The 17,530-nt window shown below is 43.3% G+C and overlaps 1 protein-coding gene across 12 annotated transcripts in view; it reads left to right on the forward strand.

Moving 5' to 3' along the window:
* nectin1b (nectin cell adhesion molecule 1b) overlaps positions 1-17,530 on the forward strand; it is a 216,925-nt gene that overhangs the window by 67,335 nt on the left and 132,060 nt on the right. For all 12 annotated transcript variants that reach the window (XM_078929723.1, XM_078929722.1, XM_078929724.1 and 9 more), the window contains exons 2-5: positions 5,219-5,590; positions 7,754-8,053; positions 9,978-10,095; positions 16,320-16,471. In XM_078929723.1, coding sequence (XP_078785849.1) covers positions 5,219-5,590; positions 7,754-8,053; positions 9,978-10,095; positions 16,320-16,471 — 942 coding nt within the window. The remainder of the gene's footprint in view (positions 1-5,218; positions 5,591-7,753; positions 8,054-9,977; positions 10,096-16,319; positions 16,472-17,530) is intronic.

The raw sequence follows: 17,530 nt of genomic DNA on the forward strand, positions 1-17,530 counted from the left end.
TGACTGTTGCATGTCAGATGGAGGAGTCCTTTTAGATTTACACATGTAAATATTGTTATGTGTTTATCTGGAAACCAGCTGTGGAAAGTCAAATGAAACTTTACTGTATTTTCCGTACTACAGGACACACTGTCAACAAATGGTCTATTTTATATATGACTTGTGTCATATATAAGGTGCTCCGAACTATAACAGTAAGTGAATAGAAGAGTCAGAAATAGATCCTTACAACAGTCAGACTATATTAACTACATTTACACTAATTCTAGAACTTGTTTGTAACTCATTAACCATGTTAGAAACCTTACCTGAATGTATAAACACATACTTGACATAATTACATTAGGGTATTTACAATACCTGTAACTAATAACTAACAACCTTGCTAGAAACACATAAAAAACAGTGCAACACTGCTACACGTTAGCCAAGTTAGCATATTCGCACTAACACCCAACCTTGTTTGCAACTTCAAAAAAAAAACTTGTACAAAATTGTGCGTCCAAGCGATCAAAAGCCAATGTAATCGCGCAGTTACGGCTTTTGCGATCAAAACTCTTGGTGTCCCTTTTTAATTGTTTGAAAATGGACAATGGAAGAGAGAGAAATATGTAATTTGGTTTGTGCGCCGACGGAATTATATGACACCAAGTCTTTTAACGTGACAGATGTCAGAAAAGAGCGACGTAAGATAAAGTCTGGAGCAAGATTTTCACCACTTTGACATTTTTGCACCAAGCATCTTCCAACTGTAGGTGGCGCACATGCGCTTAGAAACCTGTAGAAAAAATATAAGAAGAAGCCCCTTCGTGCTTCGTGCCATTGGCTAAATGCGTTAAATACCCCCCCCCCCCATTTAGCCCATTGTATACAGAGCTTTAGCACAAAGTAGTCTATTTAAGTGTACTATTCAAGTATCGTTAACATATGCTTAAAGTGAGAGAGAATACTTGTAGTTTACTTGTTATAAGATATCTATAGATTATATACTTAAAATATTCCAATTTAGTGTGAAGAAATTTTCAGTGAATAAACTTCCTACACTACATGGACATGGTCAATAGTAAACTTGCTATACACTCAAGTGTGCCTTACAATGCGGAAAGTATGGTATGTTTTATGGGTCTCTTTCCTTTTTATTATTACAAAAGTTCTGTTCTATTTGTATTGCATGTGGAGGCATTCAATGCTCTTTCGGGTGAAACCCCCCCTCAGTTTCGCATTGTGCTGGACTTTGTCCGCTCACTGCAGAAAAGCTGAAGGCTGTTATATCCTGCGTGCCATATGCAAACAACACAAGGCCCATGTTTTTCCATGCAGACAGACCTTATTACAGCTGAATGTTGTGTGCGCGGCTCTGAGCCGAGGCCGTTGGAGTCTTGCTATCAGTGCGCGGCCAGACGGTACAGCAGCTGTTTTAATAGCAGCCCTTATGTCCCCTCTGATCCAAGTCGACTCACCTGGCAGGATTCGAGCTTCGCTTTTTCCATTTGCTGCCAGCTTGGACATACTTTCTGCTTTGTCTGTTTGTCCTGTTGCTTCTGCTTCTTGAAGCAGCTCTCCTCACTGGCAACTCCTACATTGGTGTCTACTCTTACAGCATGATTGCCCCCCCATCCTGCCACCCCATCCACTTTCTTGTCAGTGTGAGAACAAAGCAGCACCAGCAGCACAAACAATAACTCTGACCTGCCTCAGCCCTGCAGCACACCTGCAAATCTCCCCAAAGCTTCCTCTTTGTCCTCCTCTCCTGTTTTGCATCAACACTTCTTTGCCGGTCTTTGTTTCAGCTCCAAAGCTGCAGCGCTAATGCCTCCTGCACGATTGTGACTTGTGGTTTTACGACTCCGTCATATAGTCAATAATTATAGACCCATTGTGTTCTTAGCCAAGACTCCGGCAGTCCTCAAGAGGAGGAGGGGGATTCTAGTGGATTCCTTCACTGAGAAGATTTGGGCTCTTTTGTTTTCTTCATGCATCTTGTTTTGGGCTCAAATGTGGAGTTCTGTCCCTCAGATTTGGTCCAAATCAGTGGAGAATTCTAGAGTATGGTTTTTATTCACATCCTCAAAACAAATCAAAGGCAGTTACCCAAAAATATACTGTTGTTCCGACAGCGGTTTCTCTAAGATATTGGCTGCAACGAGCTCCGAAAAGAAGGTAAAAAAAAAAAGTACAAATGAAAAACCGGTTAGCCCCTCTCAGCCACCATCTTTACCCAAAACTTTTCAGTGACTGGCATTTCTTCAATTTTTATGTAATTTTCCCACTTTGATTTGCTTCTTCCCTATAGTGAATAATCCATTTGGATTCAGACTGAACTGAACCGCACCAAAGTTCACTTGCAACAAACCAGGCCTCCTTTGTTTTAGTTCACACCAGAGCTTAGATAAACTTTGACCACCCGTCAGACCAAGCAGAAGCAAGCGGCTTCACACCAAACAGCCCCGTGTGAGTGGTCCCTTAAAAAAAGATGGGGGGGGGGGGCTACAGCTTTTTACCAACCAGCTCCCTCCATCGCTGTTTTAGGGGTGAAAGCCGGGTCCATATTTATGAGTTTTTACAGCTGCAGCCCTCCCACTTCACTCCAACTTAAGATTAAACTTTAACTGGTGTTGTCACACAGTAAATTGTGTTTTCTATTTCAAAGAATATCATACTATAGCTGCCACAACTGGTAATCTAAGCTGTGATAAAATGGAGTAAAGCATTGCCCTGGGGTGTATGAGGACACAGGTGGCTCTCAAGGTACAGATGACAAGGTTGCCAGTCCTCTCTGTCAAACTGCATTAGTAAATCAATCTGTCATCTTCAAATCCCCCAAGTTTAAATCTCTATACACGGGCCCTTTTTGATGTGCTCAGACGGAAATGAAAGATGATGTGTACTCAGTAACTTCAAAAGGTTGTCACTTTGTTTTTCTGCGAAGTAGGCAGCAAAGGCGGCGTTTCAGTGAAAGCATATAACAATAGATTTAAATTGCCTTTTGCTCGTAATGCAATGCTTTCCAGCATAAGCAATTCAGCGTGAGGGTTATGCGGTCGCTGTGAGAGAGAAAAAAAAAACAAAAAGACATTGTTAATCTCAATGGTGTTCCATCCAGAGTCTGCAGCGTTTCCTCTCTTCACGCATGTATTGTGCCCCGATGTCCTTCGGCTGATTACCTGCAGCTTTTACAAGTCAAATCTGAACATAACTGCTGCTGCCGCTGGAGGCGACCCGGCGCTGCTCTCAGCTCCACTTCAAATTCTTCCAGAGTTCACCATCGGGTACTGCGTTCACAGGGTGTTTACAGAAACGGATCCACCTTAGATTCACATATTTTAAAGCCCTCCGAGGAAGCTTTAGCAGCAATTATCCATCACGCTGATGCAGTTACTTAGTGTTTTGGGTCCACTTGACGCCATGGCATATTTTCTCTGCTTTTATGACTGGATTCACTGTTGGTTTTTACGAGTCCGTCGTGATTAAGGCAAGAATTTCTGCCTCTCTTCCTGTGGGTCCTTGTCTATCAGTAAAAGATAATTATAGCGACTTCTGGTTGTAAAAACACGCTCAGCCGGAGGTTACCGGACGGGGAAATGGGACATCATCAGAGTTCACCTAGAGAAGACCATAAATCAGAGCTTGACGTCAGTGCTGAAAAGAATGTGGAGGACCCGTTCAAACTATTGTTGTTTTTATTTGTAAACTTTCTTTCACACACCAACCCTGCTGACAAAAAGCAGGAATTTTTACGGAAAAAAAGTATTAGCTGGGTAAATGAGAACCGCCACTGAGGAAAAAAAATATGTTCAAATTTCACTTTAGAGCCTAAGTTTGACCCGAGAACTGTTTATTATAATTGTTCATCATCGTTGAAGAAATATTTTTTATCAGTATTTTTATCAGTGTGGGATCAAACTCTGGCCAAACACTCACTAAGGAATTTTGTGATACATGTCAGTTCAAGAGTTTTTATTTTTATTTTTTCAAGAATCAGAAATGAAATTATTTCCATCAATGAATCAATCAAACCAACCAAATCAAACAAAACCAACTAATATTTATATTTATATTTCTGGTAGGAACTTAACTTAAAAAGAAACTTAAAGAAGAAAAATCATCAATAAAATCCAAACACCCAAATACTCAATAAATCACACAGTACTGGCCAGGCTAAACAACTGAATGTGAGGTTTAACAAAATAAAAGCATAAAATGGTTTATGCTTTCTGCAAATTTTAGGACATTTTTTGGACATACTAGGAATGCAACGATTCACTTTACCCCCAATTCAGTTCAAAGTGGCTTTTTTTATTACTATTTTTTGTCACGGGTTTGCTTCGATTTGATATTACAAAACAACAAAAAACAAAAAAGTCTGAGAAACAATTCATTTGCTAAAAAGCACATTAAAAGAGCACAAGAAAAAGCACCAGTTGGCTAAAAAGTCTGGTGTAATGTGAGAAAACAATGAATAATCTTTCTTAAATATAGCCTTTGACACTTTCAAGGTAAAAATCCAAATGCAGTAGAGAAGCAACGATTCGGTTCAGTGGTGTAACACATGAATCGGATTTAAACTGAGAACTGTGACTTCCCTAGTACTGTATATTTACATGAACCACCATTAGGGTTAATTTTCCATCCTTTCTAATGGATCATTTTGTTTGTGCAGCCAAACTCCTCAAAGGAATAGACAGTAAAGAAGAGGTAATTGCTGGGTTTTTAATATAGCTAATGTGTGTGTTCATATTGTTTTTATTGCTTACACAGGACTCCACATTGTTTCTTTTAATATGAGCTCCAGGCAGTGGTTGAGTCATTTGCGAGTAAAAAGTAATTAAAATTACAGGGGGCCTGTTGGTGTGTTGCTGGGTAGGTGGAGGGGAGCACAGCAGAGCATGACTTGGCTGCTAGCATCACCGCCCTGGTACTTATTCATTAGCGATGCAGTTCTTCTCTGTGGATCCTCCCATCTCATCAGAAACAGGACGTTTGCAGACAAAGACGGGGCTGGATGGATGTGCCCATTATCATAATAACACATCCTGCAGCATTTACGCTCGACATACGCTGGGTTCCACATTTAGCATGGGCGTCAGGGGACGAATGGGAGTGTGAATGCAGGAGTTTGTGCTACCAATGACATTTTGACTCTCAGTGCATGAAGTTGGTACTAAGTCAAGTGTTCTGCTCTGCCTTCTTAACAAGTTTTTCTCTTTTGTGTGTTTAGCTGGCGATGGACAGGTCGTTCAGATGGACTCCGTTAAGTCCGGCTTCGTGGGTTCCCAAGTGGAGCTGCGCTGCGTTTTCGTCAACAGCAACCCGCCGGTCAAGGTCTCCCAGGTCACCTGGCAGAAGCTGCTCAACGGCACCAAGCAGAACGTGGCCATCGTCAACCCGGTTCTGGGCGTGTCGGTTCTGTCCCCCTTCAGGGAGCGGGTGAGCTTCAAGCAAGCCACCGTGCGCCACCAAATGTCCTCGCTGGAGGACACCACCATCGTGTTCTCCAACCTGCAGCTGTCTGATGAAGCAGCCTACATCTGCGAGTACACCACGTTTCCTGCAGGGAACAGGGAGAACATGGTCAACCTGACTGTGTATGGTAAGAAACGGACGAGGGAATGATGACAAATATCAAGCACTGTCAAACTGTAAAACAGAAAACATTGTTCATCTCGTCTTAAGCTTGAATAAAAACTGCTGTTACAGGCTATGGGGTAAACAGGAGGCCCGCACAAATTATTAAGGTCATAGACCCCTCAATCAAAATGAAAATGCTCATGCACATTTTTTCCTACCGTATACTGCAAACAAAAGGTCATAGCGATAGGTCATATGCAAGGTGCAAGGGTAAATAAGGTGGAAGTTGGCATATTGTACAGGTTTTTCAGTTTTTATACCCCCAATGGTACTGCACACTGCTGTTCACGTAATAAGTACGCTCCTTGTGAGCAGCCTGACTGTTAGAAATGTGGAATTTAGACAATCAGAGTGTATATTGTTCGGACATCCTAAAAGGCACTCATGTATCACCTGCACACCCTGCGCACGCGGTAAGTAAGGGGCCAGGACTCACACTTTACTAACGACTAGAGTGTGGCATAAGGGCACCATACAACAGCATCGCCTATATGTCATAAGCACGTTGTCGCATTAACTTTACAAATACTTCACGATTACCTCCCACACGACAATGGTACGTTCCATTTTCATGACGACCTTTGAGGTGGACATACTAGGAAACCGTCATTCCTGTCTACGACCGTCCACAAGACCGGACAAGCCAAAACTCACAGAATCTCTCTGGGTCGACCCCGGTACGAGGTCATGTGACTAAAACTTAAGACATACTTGGAAGCAAACACTTCCTGGACAGATTCTTTATCTTTGATCTGGAACCACAGGTGTCTTAATGAATTCAAAGCCTGTTTGCAAAACTTGTTAACCTCAAATTAAACAATAAAAGTACAGATGCATGCAAAGGGCTGTTGCATGGCTATGTCAGCCGTCTTTATTTGTTTTTTGTAAAGACTAAGTCATTGGTTGCTTACATCCCTACAAAAGCGTTAAAAAAGAAGGATGGATTTTATGGAGCTGATTGTGCAATTGTTGCTGGGGGTCAGATGAGTGTTTGCCTCCTGAGCCGGAACCTAAATCAGGTTATTCATCTTGACTTCAGTTAAGAAACAGTTTCTGTGAACATGTTTCGACTGGTCTGATGACTAATCAGTGACAAACTGTCATCCGGTCTCTTTTTTTACTTTTTGCCGAAGTCAAACCTTTTTTTAAGAGTCTGAAACCAGTGTCAGCCTGGCATCTGTCACCTAAATCAAAGAGGAAATGAAAGCTCTGCTTTTCGCTGTTACTTTGTCACTGTTACTCAACATTACTAAGCCGTTTTTACAGTAAAAAGATCCTGCACTCAGAGGTTCCAACCCCTGCAACACCAGGGCCCCGGTTGCATGCCCGTGCATGCTGTGAAAATCACTTTTGCTGTTCCATGATGTGATGATTGGCGTGTTAACACCCAAAAGCTGATTAAAAAACAGGAAACTGCTGCAGATCGCAGTCAATAAAAATGGAAGGTGAGACGAAAATCAATGAGGCCACTTCAAAGAGTGTCATTTGGCTCAGACGGTCTCATCTTGTGGAGAAACAGCAGCGCTTGAGATGTAGTTTATCATAGAATGAGGCTGCTTAGAAAAGGTTGTGTGCCGGCTCTGATAAAACAGCTAATTGGTAATTAAGTGCTGCTGTGTTTTCCGTTAAGTCCTGGTAAAAGAAAAGACACTTGGCTTGAATAGTCTCTGTCGCCGGAGCTTTTTTTATTTTGTCAGCTTTCAGTCCCCGTTTCATGTCACTGAGCCTCTCAGGACTCTTTGGGCAGCTGAGGAACCTGCGTGCAGATAATCGTGTTCAAAGAGGCCTCCTCACAGCTCCCTTTCACTTGTGCGCTCGCCCAGGCTCTAGCTGGCCTTTTGATGTCGCAAAAGTAGATTGCTAATTGGCAACTCACAAAGGATTCAAATTGGATGACTGCGCATTTGGGTAGGCAAGTGGGTTCGACATCTAAGAGCCCTGACGACTGCTTCGGTTTTGAGAAGGGAAAGAGTCAGAACTTTGTCTTGATCTGAGTTGCCGTCCTTTTTTTTGTCTCAGCCCCTCACTTTCATTTACTTCAGACAATCGACTCAACAAAATGAGACATTGAATTTCTCTGCTGAGCATCCGTTGCTGTAAACATTCACACCTCTGTCCTCCACAGCTCAGCCTCAGACCCGGATGAGTTTGACGTCCACCACGATCGTGGCCAAGACCCCGAGGCGCAAGATGACGGTCGCCACTTGCATGGCGGCCAACGGGAAGCCTCCGAGCGTGATCAAATGGGAGACGAGGATTAAAGGTGATGCCACCTACCAGGAGACTCGCAACCAGAACGGGACCGTGACGGTGCGGAGCAACTACCAGGTGACACCGAGCCGCGAGACCCACAAGCAGAAGCTGACGTGCATCGTGACGTACCGAGGCGAGAGGATAACGGAGAGCGTGGTGCTCAACGTTCAGTGTAAGAACCACATTTTGGTCTCAGGTCTCTTTTGGAGCCACAAGGCGGTTTAACATAAATGATTTAAATTAGACTTTATTTACGTCCAACATTTTTTTCTTTTCTTTTTAATATTTAAAGAGAAGAACATAATCAGGGCCAAAACGGAAAGCTTTAATGATGCTGCCAGGATGAAGAAGTCTTTTTTTTTTTTCTCTCTTTGACCTGCTTTATAGAACTGATGTAAAAGTTGTTGTGCCAGTTTTAGTGGAAGCAGCTGCGTAAATGGTTAAATTCTGAGAAATAACCAGGAATTCCTGGTTGGACCAAATCCTGGTCGGCTTTGCTGCACTTCATTTATGGTGTTTGTGGAAACAGACTGGCTTTAGAGGCCATGACTGTTACTGAATTTCCGTCACATGTACAGAGACTGGTGGAGAGGCCAAAGGTTAATCACTGTAAACAATATTAGAATGTCTTCATGTTTCTCACTAAGTAGTAAACAAACGGTCATTCAGATACTGGCTCAACAAGAATAAAGAAGTAACTGGTTAAAAAAACGGACTCCAGTACTAAGTAAAACATGTAATGTTTAAGGCCATGTCACACAGCCACTACCTATTTTGTGCATTTTCCACAAAAAAATGAGACTTCAGTTCCGTTTACTGACACCAGTTCCAAATTTGCTTTAATTGTTTAACGTCGTAGCTTTAGCTCCAGTTGTCTACATTCCAGCAGAGTCTGCTGCGGAGAAAAGCGGCTTTTAATATCCGCTTTGGAGCAAAATCCAGTGTTTCAGAAGTTTTGCACATCAGTGCAGATGTGGTTTCAAAAGCCGCTTTTCTCCACTGATTGACGGCGAGAATTTACAGTTTGTTAAAAAGTGTGTGTAAAGAGGTAAATAGAGTCAGCAATTTGAACAAAAAATGTAATAAAGATGAATGTGGACGCATTTGTCAGGCTGTTAGCATGGTGGAGAGGCCGGACTAGAACCTTTCTTTAAAAAGATCACCTAAAGTTGTGAGACTTGTGTAATTTTTCCACTAAAAACGAGAAAAATCAGTTTGTGAAACATGTTTTCTGTTGAAAACACTGTTGTCAATTCACATGAAGGGGCTGAGTGTTGTCTACTTGTTCATTTTTATTTATTTATTTGCTATTAATTTTTTAAATATTGTTTACTGCTGATGTTAATCCCGACGTACTTTTTTTTGGTGTCACATTGTTTAAATCTAAATGTTTGTGTCTTCATCAGTTTTATCAGTGTGTCTTTATTCTATGTTAAGGTATACATGATGGTGATTTAATACATAACTATTTCATTTTCCTATATCCAGTAAAAACACAAACATATAGGAACTGTAAAAACATGTTATATTAAACAGTAAGAATCGCAGTTTGATCTGTGAATCGTTAATGTTGATTCGGTAATGGAATCGGATTACCGAATTCATGTAAGTAATGATCAGCAGGCCTAGTTTTAATACTTATAGCCAAAGAAGTTGTAGTGGTAATAAAAATAATAACAGTCTATACCACAGCCAAAAAAACTAATTGTTTAAAAGGACCAAAAAATTGCATGTATGTCTATAACCTCTCAGGTGAAAAAGACATGTTGCTCAATCTAGATGCGTTTGAGTTTACTGCACATCTTCTTTTTTGGACTTTATTGCCTGGTTTGTTTGGCAGCTTTGTTCACTTCCATATGTCGACTGAGGTGGACCAGATCTGGGTTTTCTGCCCCCTAAGTCACTAGGCCACTAACTCTGTGGCCTAGTGGTAGAGTGTAAAGCCTAAAATTGTGGGTTCAAATCCACAGTCGAGTCCATTGACTGTATATGAGACTTTACGTGTTGAGTGTGACGTCACCCATAGAAAATGACTTACAGACCTCGTCAGATGGTGAGACTTGGTTCTGATTGACATCAGCTTCCTCTTCTTGCAGATGAACCTGAGGTGAAGATCGAGGGTTTTGATGGGAATTGGTACCTGAACCGGCAGACCGTGCAGCTGACCTGCAGGGCTGATGCAAACCCGCCCGTCACCATCTACCAATGGAAACTGTGAGTCTACAGAAACCTAAAGCTCTGAACGGGACTTTTTCTGTCACCTTCAAACAAGCTGAGATAGTTCAATAAAAACAAAAGGGAAGGATTCTTGAGGTGTTTTAGAAAAGAGTGACAGAAAGAGGTTTGTTAAAACAAGCATTTCAGATACAATCTTCAGCAGAGAACAATAGGACCATTACAACACCCCCCCACCCACACCCCCCCCCCATTGCCTGATGAGATACTGTGAGATAAATGCAAACAGAACAGACATTTCTGAGTCTTTAGAGACTCGGGACCAGCATGCAGGTAGAAAGATAAGAACACGCTGGAGTTTCTGTCTCCCCTTTGAGGCGCAGAGGGGAGGTCCAAATCTGAGGCCAGAGTCACAGCTGAGGCCTGCATACCACGGGGATGACATCACGGTTTTGGCCTCGGACACAAACACACAGGCAGGAAGAAAATCTCCGAATGGCTGCCTGGCGGAACCGAATAAAGGTTTTAGCACTGAGAGGAGCCCTGCTGGAATGTTTCGCTGTAATTCCGCTCATCCAGAGCATCGTTGCGCATCAATGTCAGACTCAAGGTCCAGGAGTTCTCTGTTATAAACGGAAGCTTTCACTGGAACAAGACGAAAAAGGCTGCAGTCTGTCCTTGGGTTTGTGAGGACGAAGGTCCAGACAGAAAGTGGTCTTGACGACCCACTCCGATCATCTTTTGATCGAATGTCAAAGCGTTCCAGGTGATCTTTTCATTATAATTGTGTCATTTTTAGTCGAAGTTCAAAAACATCTGTCGTTTTCTAGTTTCTGCAGAGCTACAGTAGTTCAGCAGAAATTCACCTCTGATTTGTGGGCAGGACCACCCCCCTTCCCCTCCCCGTTACTGAGAGATCTCTGTTTGCATGCTCTCCTGCTAGCTTACAGCCCCTCACACCCCCAGCCTAACACTAGCGAAGTAAAAAAATATGGCGAGCTATATTGGAGCTATCCAGCCAGCCAATTATGAGGCAGATGCCAGCTCAGACCAGGAAAACAAAGATGTAAATGGATCTAGATTATGGGTCTGTAACCTTCAACACCTAAATAGCTATTTGGGTCAATTTATTACTGACTGCAACGCAGTAAATCATATTCACCCTTCAGAAAAATAAGACACTGATTTGTGTTTGTTATTGTTACTAATCAGAACGTTTTAGTACGACTTTGGTAAACTGCGAAGTCGAACGGCTGGATGGATTGTTGGAGGATTATGGGTACTGTAGTCTGCCAAAGTGATGCTTACTGTAGTTCAACTGTTTGTGAAAGTCCAATAAAGCTTAACTGTTTTGTTTTCTGCCTTGTAGTCCCAAAAATAGGTAACGTTTTGAATAAAAGTTTATTTCCTTGGACCATTGAGCTACAATAGAGGGGTAAAAGACAGAGCTGGGAGCTTGTGGCCCACCCAGCATCGTCTCAAATACGATCCTTTTCAAACGGCATCTTTTCGTTTGCTCCTGATTGACAATTTAAATTTAAGAAATTATTTTGAGCTAAATTTTTTTTATAAATGTCCTCTATCGTCAGAAAAAATGCCTCAAGAACATGTTAAAAACACCCAAACCGCCATTTTCCTCTGAGTTGGTCTTTAAGCAGCATTTCTTCCCTTCTGATTGAGTTTCTAATGAGCCGTGGACAGATGTTGGAATCGATTTTTTTTGGGGGGGGTTTATGGAAAAATATTTGCAAGAGGAGGAGAGGACAGATGAGGAGGAGGAGGAGGATGAAGGGATGTGATCTGGAAAGACGAGGGCACTGTACTGACTGATAGGAGAGGACGGCCGTTGCTGCACGGAAAATGAGACGGCAAATGTGTTGTGAAGGTTCCTCTGGGCGCCGTGGTGGGGGTCAGCACACGGCTGCGACACAGGGAGCACATCTTCAAACCAATTGGTAGTTTGAAAGGTTTTCCCCCATAATCTGTGGATATGAACAGTTTTTTACCTTCTTTTTTATTTCCTCATATGTGCAGTTTCTGAGGGAAACATCTCTGGATGCTTTTTTTATGTCTTTCTATCTTTTTTCAGAACTTTGAGCTGGAGTTTGTTCCTAAAAATAGGTTAATGGACTGCTTCAGTGGAAAAGCTGAGACTAAAGAACGTGTTCATGTCATCCGAGCCGCATCGTTTTGGGAATGAAGGTCATTCTGGGCCGCGCTCCTTCCTCGACTCTGCTTTAATGGCGCAGGTTTGCGAGTGAGCGCAGGAATACTAAGCGGGATGAGAAGGGCTTGTTATCGCTTACAGCTGAATTACTCTGAGTTACTCCAGAGCAGATAGTTTTTTTTCACTGAAAAGCATCATCGCAAACAACCAAAAAGAAGAAATCTATATTTTATTGCTGAACGATCGTTTCAGAATCCGCTCTAATTAGCTGGCTCTCTTATCTCCTTTGTGAAAATGCAATTCTATTCGTCACATTGATTAAAGGCCACAATGAGATCCTTGTTGCTTTGTTTCTTCAATCACAAGTGTGTGGAAGAAACTGACAAACTGCTTAATTGTCTTCTAAATGATATGCAAGTTGTGCTTTGTTCAAAAGTGCAAACGTTCCCGCCGTCTGTGAGGCCACAAAGGTCACCGCCCCTTTTATTCAAAGTGGGAGGCGGCGGCCGTTCCTGCACACCGCCAAATTCTGCAGCAGTGGAGCCGAATGAAAGCAACAAAGGAAAGCATTTTGTTTGTCTTTTTTTAACAAAAACAACCGTCCTACAGGTTCTTTAATTTAGTATCATCTCGGGAGGGCTTCCTTTTTTTTTTTTTTTTTGCGTTTTGCTTCTAACCAGTTGCTTTTCACCACCAAAGATTGTTTTTGAACATGTTTCCACGTATCTATCTCAGAGAAAAACTCCATTCCACCATGGAAATGAAAAAGAGTTATTGTCAATCCTTGATTGTGGAATTTGTTAATTAAACGGAATAAAAGCTCAGAAACAAAGATTCACACATTTTTCTCACCGTGCTCATTAGAGACTCACTCTGATGAAAATGGCGTTTTTTAAATGTACTTGTGGCATTTATTTATTTTTTTTTAATAGTGAAAGAATTAAAGAAGATTAAGCTAAAAATCCCATTTTGGAGTATTTCTTTATTTAAATCGTAAATCAGGAGGAGAAAGATCATATTTGGGGTGTAAAAAGTACCGGCCACAAGCTCAATGCTTATTCTAGCGGGAGTTAATGTAAACGAATGGATGGCAGGAAGTAGGGGCAGGCTTACTCCGTGCCAACAGTCCCTCCCACAACTCAAGAGGTGAATTTATAAGGAATCCTGCTGCTTTGGAGAAACTATGTCCAAGAAAATGACGCCGTTTTTTTGGGGGGGATTTTGGCTAAAAACGGCATCCTCATAATTATAAGACCACTGGGTAGACTTAAAAAACAGCTGAAAAGATGGCCGGAGTGGCTCTCTAAGAGAGGTGAAAGAAAAATGTTCTAACCCATTGACTGGTTAAATGTGGCGGTACGTTGTGGAAGACTACCACTCCTTTATTTGGTTGGGGTTTCAAACTGGTGAGCGGATTCCTTCACTCAGGTAGCAAAGTTCAAAAAAGTTTGATGTCTTAAGGTCAGAGATATGAGGGGCCGTGAAGAAGCACAAAGATGGGGGGGGGCTTGGGTTGTTTTGAAGAAAAGCTGGTAGCAGCGCGGCGAGCTGTGAACACACGTGCAGCTGTACTTCAAACGAATACAAGGACAGTCAGAAGTCCGGAGATGGAGTTGCGGAGAAAAAAGGGAACATTGTACGATGGGCATGTTTCACTTCCTCCCGATTCCCACAATGCTTTGAGCCTGGGAGGGTTGCGGCAGCGGGAGGATCTAACTTTGTTCTGTTCTGAGTTTCTCGCCCAAGCTGGGAAAGTCCTGACTGGAAAGACAAACGTCGCACACTCACAACCTTAAGCCGCTGCCAAAAGGATCACGATTTGAGTCACAAGAAAACTGAGCAGCAGGCGACGACGGGTGGAGGCGTTCATTGGAAGAGCGGGCGCTCCGACAGCCACACCCACCAAAGTCATTTCCGGGAAGTAGACGATGCAAAGACTCAGTAAGGACAACCCTCTTCTCTGACCAGGTGAAGAAGGCAAAAATAAAACCCTCCATTGGATCGTCTGCCATAAAACAAAGTGGAAACTGCAAACCGTAACATGTTCAAGGGCAAATCCAGCAGCTGCTGCTGCAGTAAATCTTCCCCTTAACGTGTCATCTGGTTTCAGAGCAATCCCTCATGTGATTCTGTTTTTTAGTCCAAAGAAGCGTTCGGAAGTGTTTGGTTGATGACAACACAAGGAAACATTTACACCAAATGTTTGTCTTTCTTTATTTGACCTTTTCTGAGTTAAATCCAATGGATTACATTAACGTGAATATTTATTTCAACTGAGACCTAATGATGTTTAGGTTAATAATGAGTTTGTGGTGTTAAATGTGAGTTACTGCTGTTTTATCAGTGAACGCCATGTGTGTTTTGTCCATCTCTGCCGTTTTCCAATACTTCACACAAAGAACAAGTTGCAGTTTGTTGGACATGTACAGTTGTTGGCAGGATGTTTTAAACAAGGAAAGTATTTGTCATTATGTGGATCTAGTGCAGAAAATACAATATATGTCTATCATGAGAAAAATGCCACAAGAAGATGATATAAACACCAAAAACATGATTTCAACAACATTGTTCTTCAGCAGAGGCTGCTTTGTTGCAGGACTTTTCTTCTTTTTTTTTTTTTTTTCTTTGACAGGAAGCTGATATTTATCTCAGGGCACATAGAGGAGTGTTTGCATCGATTTCCAGAAAAAAGCTCCAACTTTAGGTTGTCCCGGACTCCTAAATATATAGTCGGCAAAGTGTTTCTCAATAGGTTTTTCTCATTTCACTCTTGTAAAGGTTTTATATCTTCAATCCCTGCTCCCAAACATTACAGTCTGTTGGCGGTGATGGCAGGAAGTTCAGTTAAAGCACAAATACAGCATTCGCCGTACGTGCACGCTCATGACCAGTCCAGCCGCTCAACACAGTCGTAGCGTCGCTTCCAGGATGTTTGTGAGTCAACATTGGCGCCCCGCGGCCTGCTGAACAGGGGTGAATCTGAGTTTGCCAGCCTTTCATTTCTGCAGCAAATCAATCGGCCTTTGCAGAAGTCAGCATTTGAACGAAGGTAACTGATTATTGAATCGTGACAAACTGTAGTGAGGCTGAGGGGTTCGCTGAGGTGGCTGATGGGAAAACAAGTCAAGCTCAGCTCTTTCTTTTGCTGAACTTTGTCACTTTTTGTTGCATCGATTGGAGTCCACGTTTTGCTTGAAGATCCGTGTTGAGAGCCGGTTTATTCTTTGGGACCCTGGTTAGCATGATCTAATTTGTCCACTAATCCTGATTTTCTCTTTGGAAGACTCTTACACAGCTCCCCCTCCCAAATGAGAAAGCCTCCCCGTGACCCACTAATGAATCTTAGCAGCATCTCCATTGTGGCATCTGTCAGACTGCAGAAGCTTCCTGGAGGATCTCTATTGAGCTTGAAGCTTCTCTGAAGCTGAGCCCTTTCAGGGCAGCCGATGAAGCCGATCGAGGGGAGGCGGCGGCAGGAAACGACTAATTGGCACGAAAGTTGATACCTTCCCCAACCTCCACAAAAGTAGAGGGCAATGGGGTGGAGGTTTTTTTTGTGTGTGTGTTTGCGATCTGTGACCCAAAAGTGGACGGGCCTGATCAAAGGACAGGGGCGAGTCTTGAACGCGGTGGAGACGGCGAAGCGCAGAGACAAACACCTCCGGCAGCAGAGACGCGGCGCGTTCCTCGCTGACAGCATGGCGTTTGGTAGACTCTGCGTTTATCGCTTGATCAGCTGCCTCTCCTGACACCTCCCCTGAGTTCTGAGCTCAGCCATGTGAGCCGTGCTGTAGCTGAAGAAGGAGCACCGCACCGCGCCGCTGCTACGTCCCCACCACCACCCCACAACACCTCGGTCTGTTCTGTATTCCAAATGCAGAAGAGTCCTGTCTTTCAGCATCAGCTGTACCCCACCTGTCCTGACCTGCCGGGATTCCCTGTCCTCATAATTTGGTTTGTGCTTGATGGATGGCGACTGAAAAACAGCGCCGTCCAATAACTCTGCATTGGTTTCAAACCCCAACCAGAGAGTGATTCATCTTTTTAGCTGGTTAAATGGTCTCTTACCTTCTGCATCGTTGCTTCTCTTTCTCAGCCTTAACGGCTCTCTGCCCAGCAACGTGGAGATCAAGAACAACACCCTGTTCTTCAAGGGCCCCGTGACCTACGACCTGGCCGGCACGTATGTCTGTGACGCCACCAACGCCATCGGGACTCGCACCGGTGTCGTGGACGTCAACATCACAGGTACGTTGGACGAGTTTCGGCATTTTCGCTCTCTCTCAGCATGGCTTGGTCTATGAATGTTCCTCAGAGTGGGTTCACATGTGTGCTGCGTGTGTGTTTCTGGCGTGTGGCGGTGGCGCTGACCTCCCAGCCTGGCCTGCGACTCGTGGGAGAAGCTGAACGGTTCTGTTTGGGGGTTTTAGGAGGGAAGAGCGGCGCTGATTACAGGATTGTTGCGCTAACCCTCCTCAAACATCCTGTGCTTCTCTTGCTTTCATGCTCCTTGCTGTCTCTTTGTATTTTTTTATGGGAGAACAGAACAAAACGGACTCTCTTAGTGCACATGCTCACTGGCTTCTCTGCAGTTTGATCCAAAGGAGGCCACATTTTGGAGTTTATAACAGAGTGAGGGGATCCTCTGGGTTGGGGCAGCTGTGTTCGGTGTTAAAGGACTGTCACGGTTTTGGCCTGGCTGTACTGGCAGGACTTTTCCCTCCTCTTTCTTCTTTTACTCCTGGGGAGTTCCAACGTGCTGGGCTTGACATGTCGGGAAGCCAACAGCTGTTCCTTACAGTATCATTTGTCCTTGTTTCCTGTCTTTCATTATTTCTCACTACAAAGCAACTTTGAAGGATGTGATGTCATCACCTGTATTGTGAAAGACGTCGGCTTAGCAGTGTCATAATAGAGAAAAAAGGAGCACCTCTTGCGAACAGGAATGCGAGGAAGTAATAACGTGTCAGGGAACGGCTGTGTGCAGACTTGTATTGAGTGAGCGCGCTCCAAGGAGACGCACAGTTAGACGTCAAGGACTGTACGCCCAAACAGAGGCACCAAAGTCATTTTCTATTTCTGCTTTTTCATTGATTGCTCGAATTAACAAACCACAATGCCTGCGTCCCAGTCGTCTCTGTTTATTCTCATCATTTGGTCGCCTGATTTTATTGCCTGAGCGAGGTGAACAATGCATTAAATCACATTTCCTCTTGTTTTCTCCCTTCTGCAGCTGTTTAACCCTTTAACCTCGGAGCCTCAGCTCCAGCAGAGACGTTTTGTGGATTACCTGAACTCTTTAACTGT

Source organism: Oryzias latipes, chromosome 13 (genome assembly GCF_053564925.1).
Source record: "Oryzias latipes strain Hd-rR chromosome 13, Olatipes_Hd-rR_3.1".
NCBI lineage: Eukaryota > Metazoa > Chordata > Actinopteri > Beloniformes > Adrianichthyidae > Oryzias > Oryzias latipes.